The sequence below is a fragment of the Monodelphis domestica genome, chromosome 3 (genome assembly GCF_027887165.1).
Source record: "Monodelphis domestica isolate mMonDom1 chromosome 3, mMonDom1.pri, whole genome shotgun sequence".
Taxonomy (NCBI): domain Eukaryota; kingdom Metazoa; phylum Chordata; class Mammalia; order Didelphimorphia; family Didelphidae; genus Monodelphis; species Monodelphis domestica.
Genome location: NC_077229.1, coordinates 317,439,262 through 317,456,074, shown reverse-complemented (window position 1 = coordinate 317,456,074; position 16,813 = coordinate 317,439,262). Strand labels below are relative to the sequence as shown.

At 37.5% G+C, this 16,813-nt stretch overlaps 2 protein-coding genes across 32 annotated transcripts in view; one reads left to right on the top strand and one right to left on the bottom strand.

Annotated features, from left to right (window-relative positions):
- The window catches only part of ARFGEF1 (ADP ribosylation factor guanine nucleotide exchange factor 1), a 155,059-nt gene extending 153,191 nt beyond the window's left edge, over window positions 1–1,868 (top strand). For all 3 annotated transcript variants that reach the window (XM_056824009.1, XM_001368044.5, XM_056824010.1), the window contains exon 39: window positions 3–1,868. In XM_056824009.1, coding sequence (XP_056679987.1) covers window positions 3–164 — 162 coding nt within the window. In that variant the 3' untranslated portion in view covers window positions 165–1,868. The remainder of the gene's footprint in view (window positions 1–2) is intronic.
- A 599-nt stretch (window positions 1,869–2,467) lies between these two features.
- CSPP1 (centrosome and spindle pole associated protein 1) overlaps window positions 2,468–16,813 on the bottom strand; it is a 141,941-nt gene continuing 127,595 nt past the window's right edge. For 28 of the 29 annotated variants that reach the window (XM_016431486.2, XM_056824011.1, XM_056824026.1 and 25 more), the window contains 2 exons: window positions 6,688–6,826; window positions 2,468–3,496 (listed from right to left, as the gene is read on the bottom strand). In XM_016431486.2, coding sequence (XP_016286972.1) covers window positions 3,267–3,496; window positions 6,688–6,826 — 369 coding nt within the window. In that variant the 3' untranslated portion in view covers window positions 2,468–3,266. Of the gene's footprint in view, window positions 3,497–4,897; window positions 5,003–6,687; window positions 6,827–16,813 lie in introns of those variants that run through there. The other variant, XM_056824029.1, reaches the window with a different exon arrangement.

The following is a 16,813-nucleotide window of genomic DNA, read 5'->3' as shown; positions in this document are numbered from 1 at the left end:
AGTTCAAAGCTCATGCATCATTCTACTACCCTCTCTTGTGTGAAATTATGCAATTTGACCTGATTCCTGAACTTCGAGCCGTTCTCCGGAGGTTTTTTCTTCGCATTGGAGTAGTTTTTCAGATATCCCAACCTGAACAAGAGCTAGGAACAAGCAAACAATGATAGTAACAACATTACTCCTTCAGCTCTTAAAAAGGACCATGGAGCCAACGTCTCCAGTCTGGGAAATGCCTCCTTTGTATGGCAGCATGTTTCTGTGGTTTGATGGTACAGGCGTGGAAGACTAATTCAGACTTACAGCAAACACTCCGAGTAATAATCCTTCTCAGTTATCTGATGGATTGGATTATCTCCGATTGTCTCGTTGGGCTCATGTTGAGCTTCAAGCCTGTTTTCAGCACAGTGTGTCAGTACATGCTAAGATGTCCTCCTCCGTTCTAGACAGCGGGCTAGCCCCCGGTGTTTATGGCAAGTGTGAAGAATAAAATTTACCCAAAGAACTAACTTTACATGTAAAGGCTTGAACTTCTGCAAGAAGTACAACTCAGGAGAGCTGTATTTTGAAGGATAAAATGTTTATAATTGGGGGGGGGGGAGAGAAAATTATTGTTCACAGTAAAAGATATTTAGCAACTATGGTATTCTTACTCAAGATTTTTGCACACTCAGGCTACCTGAGATATTGGTAATCATCCTTCTGTGAAAAAACAATGTACAGAGATGCAGGTCTGTAATATAAAACCTTAAACATTATATAGTTCTTCCTGCATTAGTTCGATTTCTTTATTTTCTTATTCATTTACTAAAGACCCGGAATATTTTGTTTATCCAATGCACTAGAAGTTTGGGTTGATACTTACTTTGGTTTTGTTTTGTGGGATCTTTTTTTCCCCCCAGTATGGTGAAAATTTTGGGGTGGGAGGGGCGGGGTGATTATAGCCCAGAAGCTACCGTTGCTGACTCTTATTGAAAATAAACAGAGGTAGAATAATATCACTACTGACATAACTCCCAGTAACATACTTGTCTTAGGGCTTTTAAACATGAGCCGTTAAAATATGATCCTTCAAGGACTGGAACTTGAATCACTGAAAAAAACAAGTCTAGGTTGTGTCTGCTGTCACAATTTCTTTTTTCTTCTTTTTTTTTGGGGGGGGAGAATGTAGATTTCAATCTATGTACAGAATTTAATGTTGAATATATTAAAGTAATAAATCTGGCATGGTTTGAGTGAGGATGGTTAGATTATTGGAAATGTATTCATACTGTGAATTGTGCTCTGATGGCTTAAAAAAGACAAGATTGTCAAGCATTCCGTATTAACTGTGGATGTAGAAAATTTTTTCAGATGGATAAAATGTATATGGTACAGATATGTAAAGTTTTTATGTAAAAATTCTGTACAACTTTCTGTACAATATTGGTTCTCATCCGGCATATTCTAATCAGGTTATAGGTCAATAAAGTTTTTGAATCCTTTCATCAGTGCAATCAAAACCAGTGTAATCTACAAAAACTTGTTTTATTGACTGATTTTTAACTGAAAATCAAGAACTCCAAAATGGTTTGGGTTTTTTTAAGTTACAGTTCAAAATACATTTTATTTGCTTGCCTTCACCACACTGTGCCTCTCGAAGGCTTAAACTCGGCAAACTAAAGATAGACAAAGCTGTTTTAGCTCTTTAGTGTGAGCAACTGAGAACCCAGAGTAAGGTTGATGGCCTACCAGAGACTTGGTAATTTGTCAGTAAATAATGCAACCATCTCTTCACATGGTGCTTTTTCTTCAGGGTCCAAGTGTTAGAAGAGACATTCTCAATTCTATTCCTTTGTAGGAGCTCAATAAATATTTGTTGAACAAATAAATGAATGTGTAAAATGGGTTTGTTCAAGTTGTTCATAACAAAGTTGGACATATTCCACCTCCTTGTCTAAGACTCCACATATTTATAAAATGCAAAAGAGAATGATCTTTCCAGTGCTCTCTCCCCTCCCTCCTCCAACTAAAATGCTATCTTTTTTTTGGAAACTGCTCCAATGCATATTCAGGCCTTTTGAAGCAATCAATATTCTTTGAAGGCAAGCTACAGCCATTGCCAATGGGGGGAAATTTAGGCAGTGTAATGGCAGGGGAACAATAAAAGCTTCTTGTCACCTGGTTTTGCTGGGGCCTAACTCAAAGAGGATGTAATTTTACAATCACACCAAATCCGAGTTAATGATGTCTCATGTTAAAGAATTAAAATAAACTTAGTCTATCCAGGAAAATATGTAATCAAGACAATTGACGAGCATTAGTTTTAACCTCTAGTCTCATAAGCACCCTAGGAAGTTTATGGTTATTTCAAAGTATACTTATATTTTGAAAACTACACAGCAAAGGATCAATATTTTACATGGAAAGTTTCACCCTCTTTTTCAGTTCAGAATCTTCTCCTAGAATTGTAAAATTGCATGGGACAGCATTGGTAATAAAATAAAAATTTATTTTCATTAACAAGGAGTTAAATCATACCATAAATTAGACATTAACTTAAGACAAGGCCTTCATTGGCAACAGAAATACAACAGAGGCAAAAAGATGTAATTAGCATTTTAGTATTCAACTGATTGATTGGAATAAAATGAAAATCAATTATGGCCCCCATCATTTATTTACACAGTAAGTCAGCAGCTATCAAATGATGTAGAACTAAACAGCATCTTTGTTTCCATATTTAAGTAATAGTAACTGGTAAGATATAGTCAAAGCTACAACACATGCTGTAGCAATTGCAAAAAAAGATGATTCTGAATATAGATGACACTGGCAAAGTTGTGCATTTACAGATAGATACACAACCAAAGGGTCTTCAAGTTTTACACATATTTTAAGACACTTTAAAATTTTATTCACTTCATCCTAATAACAGGCAGAATAAAGATAATGCACATAAGGTATTACAAGAACTTTTCATTACTACTATAATTTATGACAAAATGTGTGAAAAAAATTCCATACTTTATGCATTATGTAATTAACAGTAATGGTGGCTTTAAAAATACATTCTGTACAATTTCATGGAATACATGAAAGCAACAAAATATGGAAAAAATACATATATACACATCTAGAATGGTACTTCACAGGCTAAAAATTGCCCATCCACATGGGGAAAGGTGGTAGAGAGGGGGCATAGGGACAGACCTAACTATAAAAAGTTCAGTAGTTTTAACATTCCTTTTACCTTAAAAGGCACAACTGGTTCCAATCTAGCTTTATTTTTAACCATGGGCTGTAGAAAGGCCCTGCCAGTTAAAAGGCAATGGATTTTCAGAGGAACGCTGCTCCTGGTTCAACTGCTCAACCACAAATCTTTTCAAAGTCTCTGATGTTCCGGGTCGGAGCCAAGGCTCTGTGGCTACAGTTTCCACAGAATTGGGTCTTCTTTCACCACTGTGGGCTGCGAAGTGCTTAAGGATGTCATCTGGATCAACCAGAGAAACTTCATCATCTAAAGGAGAAAGAGGAGGCTCACTTTTTCCCATTTTGCATAATATGGGGGCATAGCTGATTTATAATATATGACATAAGAATTATAACAGGTATTTATTGATACAGAACCATCAAAAAGTGAACTGGCCTAACCCAAATTAGCTTTTTTCAAAGAACAGTCATTACCTGGCATGCTGATAACTGACAATTCATTATTTCAGCTGTTTATCATATATTCAGGAAATTGGGACTTCCCCTAAATGTTCCTTTCTATTTCTCTCTCACACGCACTCTCTTTCAAGATCTCTGTCATGGGCCTGGAAATCATGGTAGGGTTTAAGAAAAGTTTTAGAACTAGAAAAGGCATCTTGAAAGTCATTTTCCTGAAAAGGATCAATCTTACCTACAAGAAAATTTTCATGAAGTTTTAGGACAGAAAGAGTGCATTCTAATAAAAATCATTTCTAAAAAGAGAAGCTGAGCAAATTGACTATTTTGTTGAAAAAAACAGCCTTTGGACTGTGTGACTGGAAGGGGAAGAATACTTTGAAGATCAATAAATTAATTTTTATTGATCTAGTCAACATGTGCTAACTTAGAAGTTCCTTCCTCATGCAAGCTCGGGGTCTTAATTAGATGCTTAATTAGGTCAATATAGAGTCCTCATCACTAAAAAGAAGCTCCCAATATGGAAAAAAAACTTGGGAAATCGTTCAGGCAGTTCTCTTATTGAAAGGGATCCATATTCTACTTCAGTATTAGTATATATTCATGTCCTCTTGGCACATTTAATTTTTAAATTTACTTGTGACAAAAATAATTTCCCTTTATCAATACGATATACAAAGGTAATGAAACCAATTATTTACATGTTCAGATTTCTTCCCTTTTCCATTTTTTTTAAAGGATTGAACAGATCATGGAAAACTCTTACCCATTAACTTGATGTGGGTAAATCAGAAAGAAAAATGTCTATTTACTTTTACTGTGGAATGAAAACTTGATGAATAAAAGTGCAGGACTGAATTCAAGTCATGCCCTTGATGGTAACTGAGATTATGCCACAGTTTATTCACTTGTAAAATGAGGGTCACACACTAGTGACACTCACCTGCCAACATTTCTGTGAGACTTGAATAAAGAATGTCAAGTGCAAACCAAGGCCTATGAAAATGTCAATTACTTTTAGGGAAAGAATTGAAGGTCAGTTTGCAGAAAAGGCAGTGAAATACTGATACATGGTTTGGAAGCAGCTTTACCTCTGGCCAAAGATAAAGAGTTCAGTATCTATTCCAATTCTCTCTCCTAGAAGATCTTCAGTTAATCTAAACAATACTTCTATATTTAAATTTTATGGCTTAATTATTAGTAGATATAATTATATGAAAATCTGTCTTCCTACCCTGTGATGGAAATTTCATTTCTTTTTTTAATTACATCTCCTGGTCTGTGAAGAACTGGCACAGCAAAGGGACACGTGAAAACAATTTAATGAGCATTCAATCCATATCATACCCAAAAGCTCCTGTTTGAAAGGACGATATTGAATTAAAAACACCTCAGTAATTGGTTATCGCTCAAGTATCTTAGAATCTAAGGAAGAGCATACCTTAAAATCCATCCTAACAATGAGTGCATTAACCAATAAAAATGAGTGAGCAGCATTATAAAGAGCTTAAACCGTTGTGTCAAGGACCCCCCCACTGACCATAGTCAGTGTCCATAACTAAAGTGTGTAGACTGCAAAATAATGCTTTAAATGTGTAAAGTGTCTACAAGGATCAAGAGAACCAATTATACTGTAAGAGTTAATAGCAAAGTGTTTGTTTTTAATTCCTAGACCTCCCCCCGCCCGCTTGAAGAACAGCTCGCTTAGAGCTAAATGGAGTTAAAATGTATTGGAAATGAAGGACCTTGCCACATACACAAATTCAGATCCAAAATGATTGATCAGGTATTAAGGTGTAGTTATAAGTACAAACCAAAGGATGTGCTGAGAGGATAATAATGATTTGTAGTAACAGACCCAACAAAATTTGTCCATTATAGGGGTCTACTATTGGACTGAATTAGTAATGTGCTTCAACCTACTGGTAGCACTCACTGTCCCATTTAATAATAGTTGGAGGAAAAAATAGGGCTGACAGAACAACTAAAAGTAAATAATAAACTTCCTCAATGACGAGGATGGTTTCAGGACTACAGCGATTGCACGCTGCATGTCACTGGGTATATGACAGGCGCTGTGGGGAGTGGCAGTAGTTTCATGTTTCTCACATCACCAGACAGTGAGCGCCAGAAGAAATTACGGCCCTGTGTTTGGCTAGTTGGGCTTGAGCTATTGTAATGGGTTTGTACCACATTTATTTAACCAATGAAATGCTGGCAAAATGATCATTAACCTATTTTCATAGTTTTCTTTTTTCTAAGTTGCAGAAAGCCAACATCAGGTTAACTATGACTTCTTATGACATCCTGAAAACTTTCTACATAAGGATATTTAATATTTAAAAGAAAAGGCCTGTGACACCAACCAAAAGTTTTCATGATTAAGAACTACTTTTGGCCATCTCCCTATTCGATTAAAAAAACAACAGGTCACCCTTAAATAAACCTAGCTCCTCTAATCCAACTCCACAAAGGTGGTTATTAAGAGCATGGACAGGCTTCCCAAATACTAAAGCAACCAGTATTAATATCAATTATTACAACAACTAACACATCCATGATTTGCTTCATTTGCATCGGTACTCCTTCTGTCAATGTAGATTGCAATCCCACTGTCTTTTGGCTTAGAAAAACCCGCCACCTGGTAGCCAACCCAAAGGTGAGGAGATTTTCTACATTTCATTAGGTTGGTTTCCAATCAGAAGAAACCACATTTATCACCGAGCCTGTATTGAGGCTTGGTAGGCCTTATCATAGTTTATGCTTTCCCGTCAGCTTCTCAAACACCCAGTACCGTCTCCTGGCCATGATTTTCTGGAGCTCTTCAGAAGAGGATCCTCCTCCATTCTTAGAAGGTTCCAATGGGTGTTTTTCACTGGAAAAGCTGACACTAAATGCACCCTGACGCCTCGTTTTGTTAGGGTGTTGCTGTTCTGGGCTTTCCTTAAGCCAGCTACATAGAGCCTGTCTCCCTATCATTAAGGCAGGTGCCCCAAGGAGCCACGAGACTTCTCTAAGAGTCCTTCAAATGGGGTTCTTTACCTGTATCAATAGCTTGTTTTTGCAGCTGATTTAGTCTTCGCATTCGTTCTTCATTTCTAGCTCTAAGCTGCTCAATATTTATGCTGGATACTGACTGTAAGGAGAAATCATCAGGCTGCACGTTGGGATGAATGTTATCCTGCAGTTAGAAGACAGAACTTAGATATTTTTTTGAATGAGATTTCTGAAGGGCCAGAGCAGTTCGGGCTGTTGGATCACAGGGCCTACGAGTCATTCTTCCTGCCTTCTAAACGCGGGTCCCCCATACTCTGTACTCTATAGCCATCTTCCCTTCTCTGTAACTGTCCCTTGATGATCTCCCATGGCTATGTGGCTGACTCTGTATGCCCGGACTCAAGCCTCTCCCACTGCCTGCTATACCTCATCACCGGGTATCTCGCCGGCACCTGGAACTTGGCACTGAGCTGAACTCAACTTTGCGCCAAAGCCTGCCCCCATGCCCAGCTTCCTTATCTCTCAGTCTCCTTCATCTCCATCACCAATCGCCTATTGGACCTTTTTAAGTTATGTCCCAGAGTCATCTCAAATTCAAATATTAAAAAAATTAAATCACAGTATTTTCCCCAAAACTCATTTATTTCTATTGGAGCCACCACCATTCTGCCACAGGTCTGTGCCCTTTCTGCTTCACTCCCTATACCTCCCCCCATGCTGTGGTCCCATCCTGCCATTCTCTACTGGCACAGCTCATGCCGGGCAGGGTACTCAGCACCTCTCTCCAAGGGCATCCAGTAGCCCAAAGGATCTCCTCGACTCTGGGCCAGTCCACTAGGGTATCCTCTGCGATGCCAATAATGCCACTGCCCAAACTCACCTCCAGCTTCCTACTGCCTGGAGGTTAAACTAGAAAGTCTTCTGTTTGGTTTTCAAAGCCCTGCAAAAACTGGTCCCAGACCATCTTTCCAGTCTCATCAGACATGACTTCTGTGCCCTCCCCAGGTGAGGCTCCTGTCCTTCTGTCTGTGACTTGAATAGACTCGCCTTCACCTCATCGCACCCCTCTCAACAAATCCTTTCTGATGCCCCCAAGCCTTGGGACTTTCTCTACCAAGTGACCTTGTTTTTAACTATATCAATTCTATATAAATTCGCACGTAAGCATACACTCTTACACCTCAACAGGATATAAGCTTTCTGAGAGGGATGCTCAGTTATGGCCAATTCTTTGTGACCCCATTTGGGGTTTTCCTTCTTTTTGTAAACCCTTACTTTCTGCCTTTAGAATTGATACTCAAAAGTAGTTCCAAGGCAGAAGAGCAGTAAGGGTTAAGTAATTGGGGTTAAGTGACTGGCCCAAGGTCACACAACAAGGACATATCTGAGGTCAGATTTGAACACAATACCTCCCTCCCAACTCTAGGCTTGGCTCTCTATCCATTGAGGTCCCCAGCTGCCCCTATTTAGGATTTTCTTGGCAAAAATACTAGCGTGGTTTGCCATTTCCTTTTCCAGCTTATTTTACAGATAAGGAAACCAAGGCAAATAGGACTTCCCCGGGGTCACACAGCTAGTGAGTAACTTACTAGTGTCTGAGATCAGAATTTGGGAAGAAGAGTCTTCCTGACTCCAAGCCCAGTGCTCTATCCACCGTATTATCTAGTGGCTCTCTGGCAGGGTAAGAGTTGTTATATTCTTTGTATTTGGATCCCTAGACCCTAGTCCACAGTAGATATGTAATAATTGCACATTCATCAACAGCCTCATCCCATTCCACTTAATCCTTCAGAGAGCTAATGCAAAATCTACCTAATGCAGAGTTATGGCCATGCCACTACTCTTTTCAAAAATGCTGGGTGTGTATGGCCCTTAGAGTACAAACTCCCAAACTCCTTAACCTGGAATTTGAAGCCCTGCACAATCTGGCACCAGCCCACCTTCTTCCAGCCATAGCTCACAGAATTCCCCTCTTATATTTGATGTTCCAGCCAAACTGAGCTAATATAATTGTTTTCTGCTTTTACACTATTCGTGTTTGCAATCTTATCACTCCCCCACCTCCTAACTCATCCTGGAATACACTTGTTTTCCCAGTATCTGCCAAAATTCTATTCTCTTTAAGGCCCCAATCAGGTACTACATGTCCTCTATGATGCCCTCCCTATTCTTGATATCCTTTGCCCCCTGCTCCAAACCCATCAACTCAGTGATCAAGCCCACCAATTTCCTAGCCTGCTCTGCTTTAGTGGTCAATATGTTAAGCTACTAAATTATACAGGTCTTCAGCCCAAGGATAAACCAGGCTCAAGGAAACAGTCTCACACCACACACCTGGCAAGCCAAGGAAAGTGTTCTGGCTTATTCTCTATTCTTTCCCTAATCTAGGATCCATGTGGTAGATATGGCTGCATTCTCAAGATGGTTGATGAAGGGACAAGAACATTATACAGCAAACTTGAGAAGAGAGGAGTAAGACAATAGGAAGTTCTTTTTATAGAAGGAGAACCCAGAAGATTTGTAGCTTGATGCAGGCAACCTATGTGCAGCTAATGCAGGCTTATGCTACTCACAAACAAGATGGGGGAAAAATCAATAGGAGACCACTGAGTGACAGTGAGGGAAGGAACAATGTCTGCCTCCATTGCACAAGGCCTGGCACACAGCAATCCTTAGTGTTTGAAAGACTGAAAGAAAACTGAGCCATAAGTATTCATTTCTCTCCTTATTCGACCTCATTATTTGTCTGAGATGCTGTTTTCCCCGCACCTTTGCAGGTAAGAACTGACGAGATTTATGGAATCAAAGATTTAGGGCTGGGAGAGATTCCAGAAGCCATCTAATCTAACCTTATTGACTAAAATCCAGAGAGGTTCAGTGGTTGACCAAAGTCATAAAGATAGAAGCAAAGCCAGGATTTGAACTTTTATGAGTAAGAGAGCAGATGAGGTAAGTCTGCAGGGAGATTACAGTTTGGCTGAGCCAGAGAGGGTTTGAGCCTAGGTTACTTTTGGGCAAGGCTGGAAGGGACTTTTTTAAGCCTGATTATGAATGGTTCTCAAAGGTAGTTAAAAGAACTGACAGGTGTGGAATTTTCACAGTAGCTGTTGTAGGCTTTAACAACAGCTAAGAGCTGTTCAGTCCTTTCAGCATTCTAGTAACAAAGTCTTATGACAGAGCTAACAACAAAAAAGCTAACAGCAGCTGCTGTCCAGTGCTGAAGTAAAGTCAGATCTTTGGTAGAGGCTTGCTTTTTCATAGTGGCTTCTAATTTTACAACATCCATTTCATATCAGGTTTTATTCCAACATTATTCTTGTATGACTGTTACCATGTTACAGGGAATATTGGAAGTGCTGTATGCTTATTTGATGCTGATACTTTATGTGTTATTGTGATCCCAGAATTTTTTTTACCAATTGTTAGCTTGGAATGTAATAAGACCTGTAATGAGATTAACACTGCAGAGCAGGTTCCTACTTCCCTATAATTTTGTTAGCTTTTGCTGTATACAAATTTCGATGGATTTTTATTGTTACTCTATATAAAATCAAGGGTGTTTTTACTTGGATATTCAGAGATTCTGAGATGAAGCAGATGATAATATTGATGCAAGCAAAGATTGAAATGATGGAAAAATGTTATAATACAACGCTTGTAAATACCAATATAAACGGGAAAGGTACTGGTTCTGAATTTTAAAATGCTAATGTGAATGGTATTGGGCAATTAGCAGAGGGAAGTGATATAACACTAAAGACTCCCTCTAGAGTAGAAAGGGAAACTGAGACATTGGATAAAACATCTGCTTCATTGTTTCCTTTAAGAGACCTGGGCTACTGTTACTCCAGACAGAGGAATTATTCATCTGAAATCCCATAAGAAATTCTCCTCAGCTGAATTAGATACCATTAAAAGGAGAACCCCTAGATATTTCAATGAACCTCATAAGGTCATCCACAAGTTCAAGAGGGAGAATAAGATCTTTGACCCTGATTATGCTGATTTTTCTCTTTTGTAGGAAGTACTTCTAACTAGAAGAGAGAGGGAACAGTTCATAGAACAAACCCAGAAAAATCCTGATCTAACATGGCCAGAAAATTATGAGTAAATTGACTTCAGTGTACAATTACAGAGTAAAAAAATGCCTGTGCTGTAGTGAGAAATTTTTTTAGAAACAACTGTGTGGATTGGGAGACAATGAGTCTGGAGGAACTAAAGAGGAAAGCCTGTTATGTGGTTGTAGCTAACAAAGATAAGAGTTCAGATGAAAAGGAGAGTTATAGAAGATCTGAAAAAACAATTATAAGAAGCAAATAAAAAGGTGAAAGATGGTGAGATCAAAAAAATTAAAACAGTAGCAGCATTGAGATCAGTGCAGCCTAAAAATCAATATAGTCCTTTGAAAAGGTGATATGAAGCTCCTCGATATTTTTTGTGTAATCATGTGGGTCACTTTGTAAGGGATTGTCACTACATGGGACAATTCTCGAGATAATTAAATAGAGGAATTGGTTTTAATAATGGATATAATAATGAATGGAGACAGAATTCAAATGGGTGGAACAATAATAATAATTTTAATAATATGAATAGATATCAAGGACAAGTTAATGCAAATGGGTGCCCTAATGCTTATTTCCAAGGAGTTCAAGCACCTATTCTGAATACTATGCAGGATTGGCTAAAGTGTGGAACAAGACCAAAGTATAGCCAGGTAGTCCAGAAGGGATATCAGAACAAAGGTGCATGTTCATTATGAAGAATTCTGAAGTGTTGGGTCAATCAATGCAAAATGGATTTAAGGTTAATGATATTGGATATAATGAGGAAAATGTTAATGAATCTACAAATAATGTAATTAATAAAAAAGGAAGTATAATTAATGTTAATGATTATGGGGGAAATTGTGATGTAAAAATAGTTGAAAATTCTCAGGATTGTGTAATAGTGGGGAAAAAAATGGAGAATGTAAAATGGAGGAAGATAATGTGATTGTAAATGAGAACAATGGAACTGATGTAGAAATTAAGGGAGCCAATGAGAGTAGTGTTAAATCTAATGAAGGTGATAAAGAAGTAAAATCCTGGCAAAATCATGTAATTCAAGCAGATATATTTGGATGGACAGGAGATGACTGACCTTTGCACTGATGTCACTGTGTTAGCTCCAGTGTTGGAAACATTTCAACCATCAAATAGCAAGGAACCACATGTCTGTGATTATTGATGACCAGATCTAATGGAAATAGTGGTAACTATAGGAAGACCACAAAAAGTAGCCAAATTGCAACCAAAGATGGTTTCTTTGGGTCCATTAAGTATAGAACATGCATTTTTATGTATGCCAAGTTGCCCAATGAATCTCTTAGGAAGGGATTTGTTGTGTAAGCTGAGGGCAACAGTCCACTGTACTCCTACTGGAGAAATTTCACTACAGATTCCAGAATAATATTTGAAAGCCTTTCCATTGCTTTTCTTAGATTCAGTGAGTACGGAGGGTGAATCATTTTATCCTGGATTTAAGAGCTGTCAATGATTAGGTGAGCAAAATTCATCCTGTTGTACCAAGTCCAGCTGCTATAATTTTTTCCATTCCAAGTCAGGCAAGATATTTCACTGTGGTAGACTTATGCTCAGCTTTTTTTTTTTTTCCAATTCCCATTCATGAGGATTCCCAAAAGATCTTTGCTTTTACTTTTGAAAAGACACAGTGGACCTAGACTCATTTGCCTCAAAGGTTCTCATTCACCTGGCCAATTTTCACAAATTTTAAATAGAGACTTTAAGAGTATAACATTCAAAGAGAGCAAACTGGTGCATTTTGTGAATGATATTCTTCTTGCATCCCCAAATGCAAAAGTGTGTCTTATAGATAGCAAGATTCTTTAGTTGGAATTGTATAAGCGTGGACATTAAGATCTCCAAGGCAAAATTACAGTGGGTTTTGTGTAGAGTACAATATCCAGGTTTTGTGTTATCAGAGGGTCCAAGGAGAATCTTTCAGAAAAGAATAGCTGATATTGAGAAGCTGACTGCTCCAAAAACTAAGAAGCAGCTGAGAGTTGTTCTTGGAACAACTGGGTTATATAAACAATGGATACCTGGTTACAGCCAGTTAACCAAATGTCTAACTGATTTGACCAGGAACACAGAACCTGAACCTCTGAAACTTAAGCCTGAACATCTGCAAGCCTCAGATAAGCTTAAGGAAGCCATTTTATCTGTCTGGCTTTGAGTATCCCAGACTATACAAAATCATTCCAATTATTTGTTAATGAGACCAAAGGAATTGTTTCTGAGGTGTTAACACAATCTTTGGGACAAACTCATCATCCTATTGGTTATTATACTTGTCAGTTTGATCCCATAACTGCAGGTACTATACCTTATCTAAGGGGGATAGCTGCTGCTGATAGTCCAGAAGGCAGCTGATTTAGTTTTGGGATGTCCATTGACTGTATATTGTTCACATCAAATAGAAGCACTAATGAGAAAATTTTGTACTCAAGCTTATTCAGATCAAAGAATTTCTGAGTATGAAATTACTTTCCTGGGTAGTGAGAACATTCATTTGAAGAATTGAAGTGTATTAAATCCTGTGACACTTCTTCCTAATTTATCAAAGCATGGTGAGCCATTACATGAGTGTATGGAAATTGTTGATTTGGTGGACATGCCTAGTATGTATCTGAAAGACACTCCTATTGAAAATCCAGACTTGCTTTTGTTGACTGATGGTTCTTCATATTTGTGTAATGGTATTTGTTGTACTGGTGCAGCGGTGGTCACAAAATTTGAGACCCTGTGGTTTGGCTCATTTCCTGGAAATATTAGTGCTCAGGAAGCAGAGCTAGTGGTTTTGAAAAAAGCCTCTCTTCTAGCTGATGGTAAAAATGCAAATATCTATACAGACTCTTGGTATGCTTTTTCAGTGTCATGCAACAGGGAAATTTTGGAAATAGCCTGGTTTTATTACTGTATCAGGAAAAGACTCAGTGTCTAAAGGAATTCATAGAGCTGATGTAACTGCAAAGTATGCAGCCCAAAATGCTCCAGTGTATGTAATGAATCTTTCAATTACTGAGTCTGCTGATTTACAACAAGCTTATGTAGACTCAGAGATTCAAACATCTGTTTAAATGTTTGAAGGAGAAATTTGGAGCTAGGAAAGAACATGGTAAATGGGTTGCAGACACTGGGAACCAGTCTTACCAAAAGATTTTTATGACTACTTGTGTCAAACCATTATAAAAACCATTCATAAAAAAGGTCATTTTGGTATACAAGTTGTTGTGGATTCTGTAAAGAGACGGGTGGGTAGCACCAGGAATTAGCTGTTGCAGATAGGATCTGTAGTAGCTGTTCTATTTGCCAAAAGTTCAATCAAGGTGCCCTCAGAAAGAAAAGTTTAGTTGGTAGACCTCTGGCATACTTCCCATTTGAAAGTTTGCAAATAGATTATATTCACATGCCCAAAGCTGGAAGATACAAATTTTGTCTTGTAATTGTAGATTGTTTAACAAAATGGCCTGAAGCATTTCCACCTACTACAAATACAGCTAGCTTTGTGGCAAGTGTTGCTTAGGGAAATTGTTGCTAGATAGGGTGTTCCAATTATCATAGATTCAGACAGAGGATCTTATTTTACTCAGGATATTCTGAAAAGAACCTATGAGAATCTAGGAATAACACCTAAGTTCCATGTTCCTCATCATCCACAAAGTTCAGGTCAAATGGAACATGTGAATAGGAAACTCAAGACTTTGGTGGGGAAAACTTGTGCTGAAACTTATCTAAAATGGTTAGATTTTCTTCCCATAAGCTTTGTTTTTCCTGTGTACAAGACCTAGAGCAGATTTGCATGTATTTTCTCATGAAATGTTATTTGATTGTGCTCTATTACAAGCAAAAACTTGTAAGGCTATTTATACATCTCTCTTGGGGGGAGATGTCAAGTTGCTTCATATTCAGTTGCTTTACAACAAAAGCTTAGAAAATTGCATTATATGGGAGTACTGATCCAAACTGGTCCATTGGATTATTCTTTCCATAATTTCCAACCAGGTGATCAAGTGTATGTGAAAAAATTTTGCCAAAACATTGGCTACCCAAGAAAGTTGGGTTGGTCCTCATACTATTGTATTAATTTCTCCTACATCAGTGAAAGTATTAGGAAAAGATTCTTAGTTCCATTGTTCTCATGTACAATTAGCTTATAGAATTGATGATGAAAGTTTGGAAATAGTAGAAGGAGAAGGAGAAATTGAATGAGAAAGAGAAGTAGATGAGTTGGTAGAAAGCTGAAATTTCATCAGTCAAACTGAGTCAGCATTCAGAAAGATCAGTAAGGGGATGACCCTTCCAGTCGAAGAGGATATTCCTATAGAAGAGGAGGATCCAGAGACAACAGAGGATATTGTACAGAAAATGAATGATTTACAGAGGACAAAGACATAGAGACTTTTAAAGAGAATTTTTCAATGAAGAGGATCAAATGATTACGGGACAACTGGTAGTGAGATTTTGTGTTAGGTAGTATTACATGTTCATATCACAATACATTCAACAGTACATATTGCTGCATCAACTTTGAAGAAGAGATTTCATCAGACAAAATGAAAAGATGGAAGATCTGAAGTTTTGGTAGGTATGTTGCATATAACAGAAACATAACATAATACACAACATAAACATGGTTAGGATACATTGATTCAAGTAATGAATCAATGGATAGTGACTTGTTATAGGATTTAGTTATGAGTGTCCATGTAGGTAAATAGATACTGTTTAGATTTTAGGTAGGTTAGAATAATAGTAGCATAGGAAAGATATATTAGTTTGGGAGACTTCATTAAGATAGGATATCTGACATATCAAAAAACAACATCTGAACTTCTGTTTTGATGATATTAGGAAGTATGTAGGGATGGAGTTAGGTAGATTATAGAGTTTAGAATTGATAAATTAAGGTAGGGTAGAATATTACATTACAACATACACTACATATCACATAATACATAGTATATAGTACATATCACAAAAACATGTAAATATATGTATAAATATATATAGTGTGTATTAAAGTTAAGGTTGGAAATTTGTATTATAGAGTGTATAAATATGTGCATATCTATGACATGTATGTAAATATTATGTTATGAATATCATGTGTATATTATATATTGTGAATTTTAAAAGTACTCCACCCTAATCAGACCATTCTTTACAAGATCTGATTTAGCTACTTCCTGATCAATAACAATGGAGATGCTTGGAGTAACAGAATCAGGTCTTGCAAAATCCACATTCTCCACCCTACTAAGTTTAACAAGATTTTGAAAGGTCTGCATCAAACTCAAGATTTAATTATCTGAGGAGATGGCCTTCAACAGACATGTGCAAAGAAAGGACAGACCTCTGGGCTGTCCTAGGTCAAGCTAAGTCCTCATTGGTACAGATGAGATGCAGAAAAGTGATGTAAAAACATCCTTAGAAGGCACGTTTCTGCCTCTCTCTCTTTCCCTGGAGAGATGACTCTGGCTGGCAGCATGCTAAGCATTCCGACATCTTGGAGTGTTGGATGGTGAGTTTGCCCTGGAGCTGATTTCAGGTTTGGGCATCTTAGCTAAGCCTCTTTGGAGGTCAAGCTGATTCTTTCCTCCTTCACACTCAAACCTTTACTTTCTAAATGTCCTACCTTCCTGCCCAGGACTAGCCCCTTCTTTCCTCCTCCTTAAAATCTTCTCTACTATATCAATTAAATCATCATAAAATTTGACAGCTGACTTGGGTATTTTATTATTTGGGATTCACCCTTTACAATATGTATGTTATCTATGTATGTGTAAAAATTATGTATGTGCTTAATATTTGATATGGATTAAGTTCTTTAGATGAGATAATTAGAAGCACAGTTCTATGTAACAGTGAGTTTTGTATAATAGTAGTAATAAGGTTTTAATTAAAATAAGACTGTTTCGAAGTTTCAACTACTTTTAAATGTATTTTACATAATTAAGTTTTGATGGATTGGTTTGACTTTTTTGTAAAAACTTATGCAATGTTGTGTTTATTCTACTTTTTCTAAATTTTCTAACTTTTCTATTTTAAGCACTGAAATTGTTTTGATAGGATTTTTTAGTATTAGTTTATAAGAATAGTATTTTATG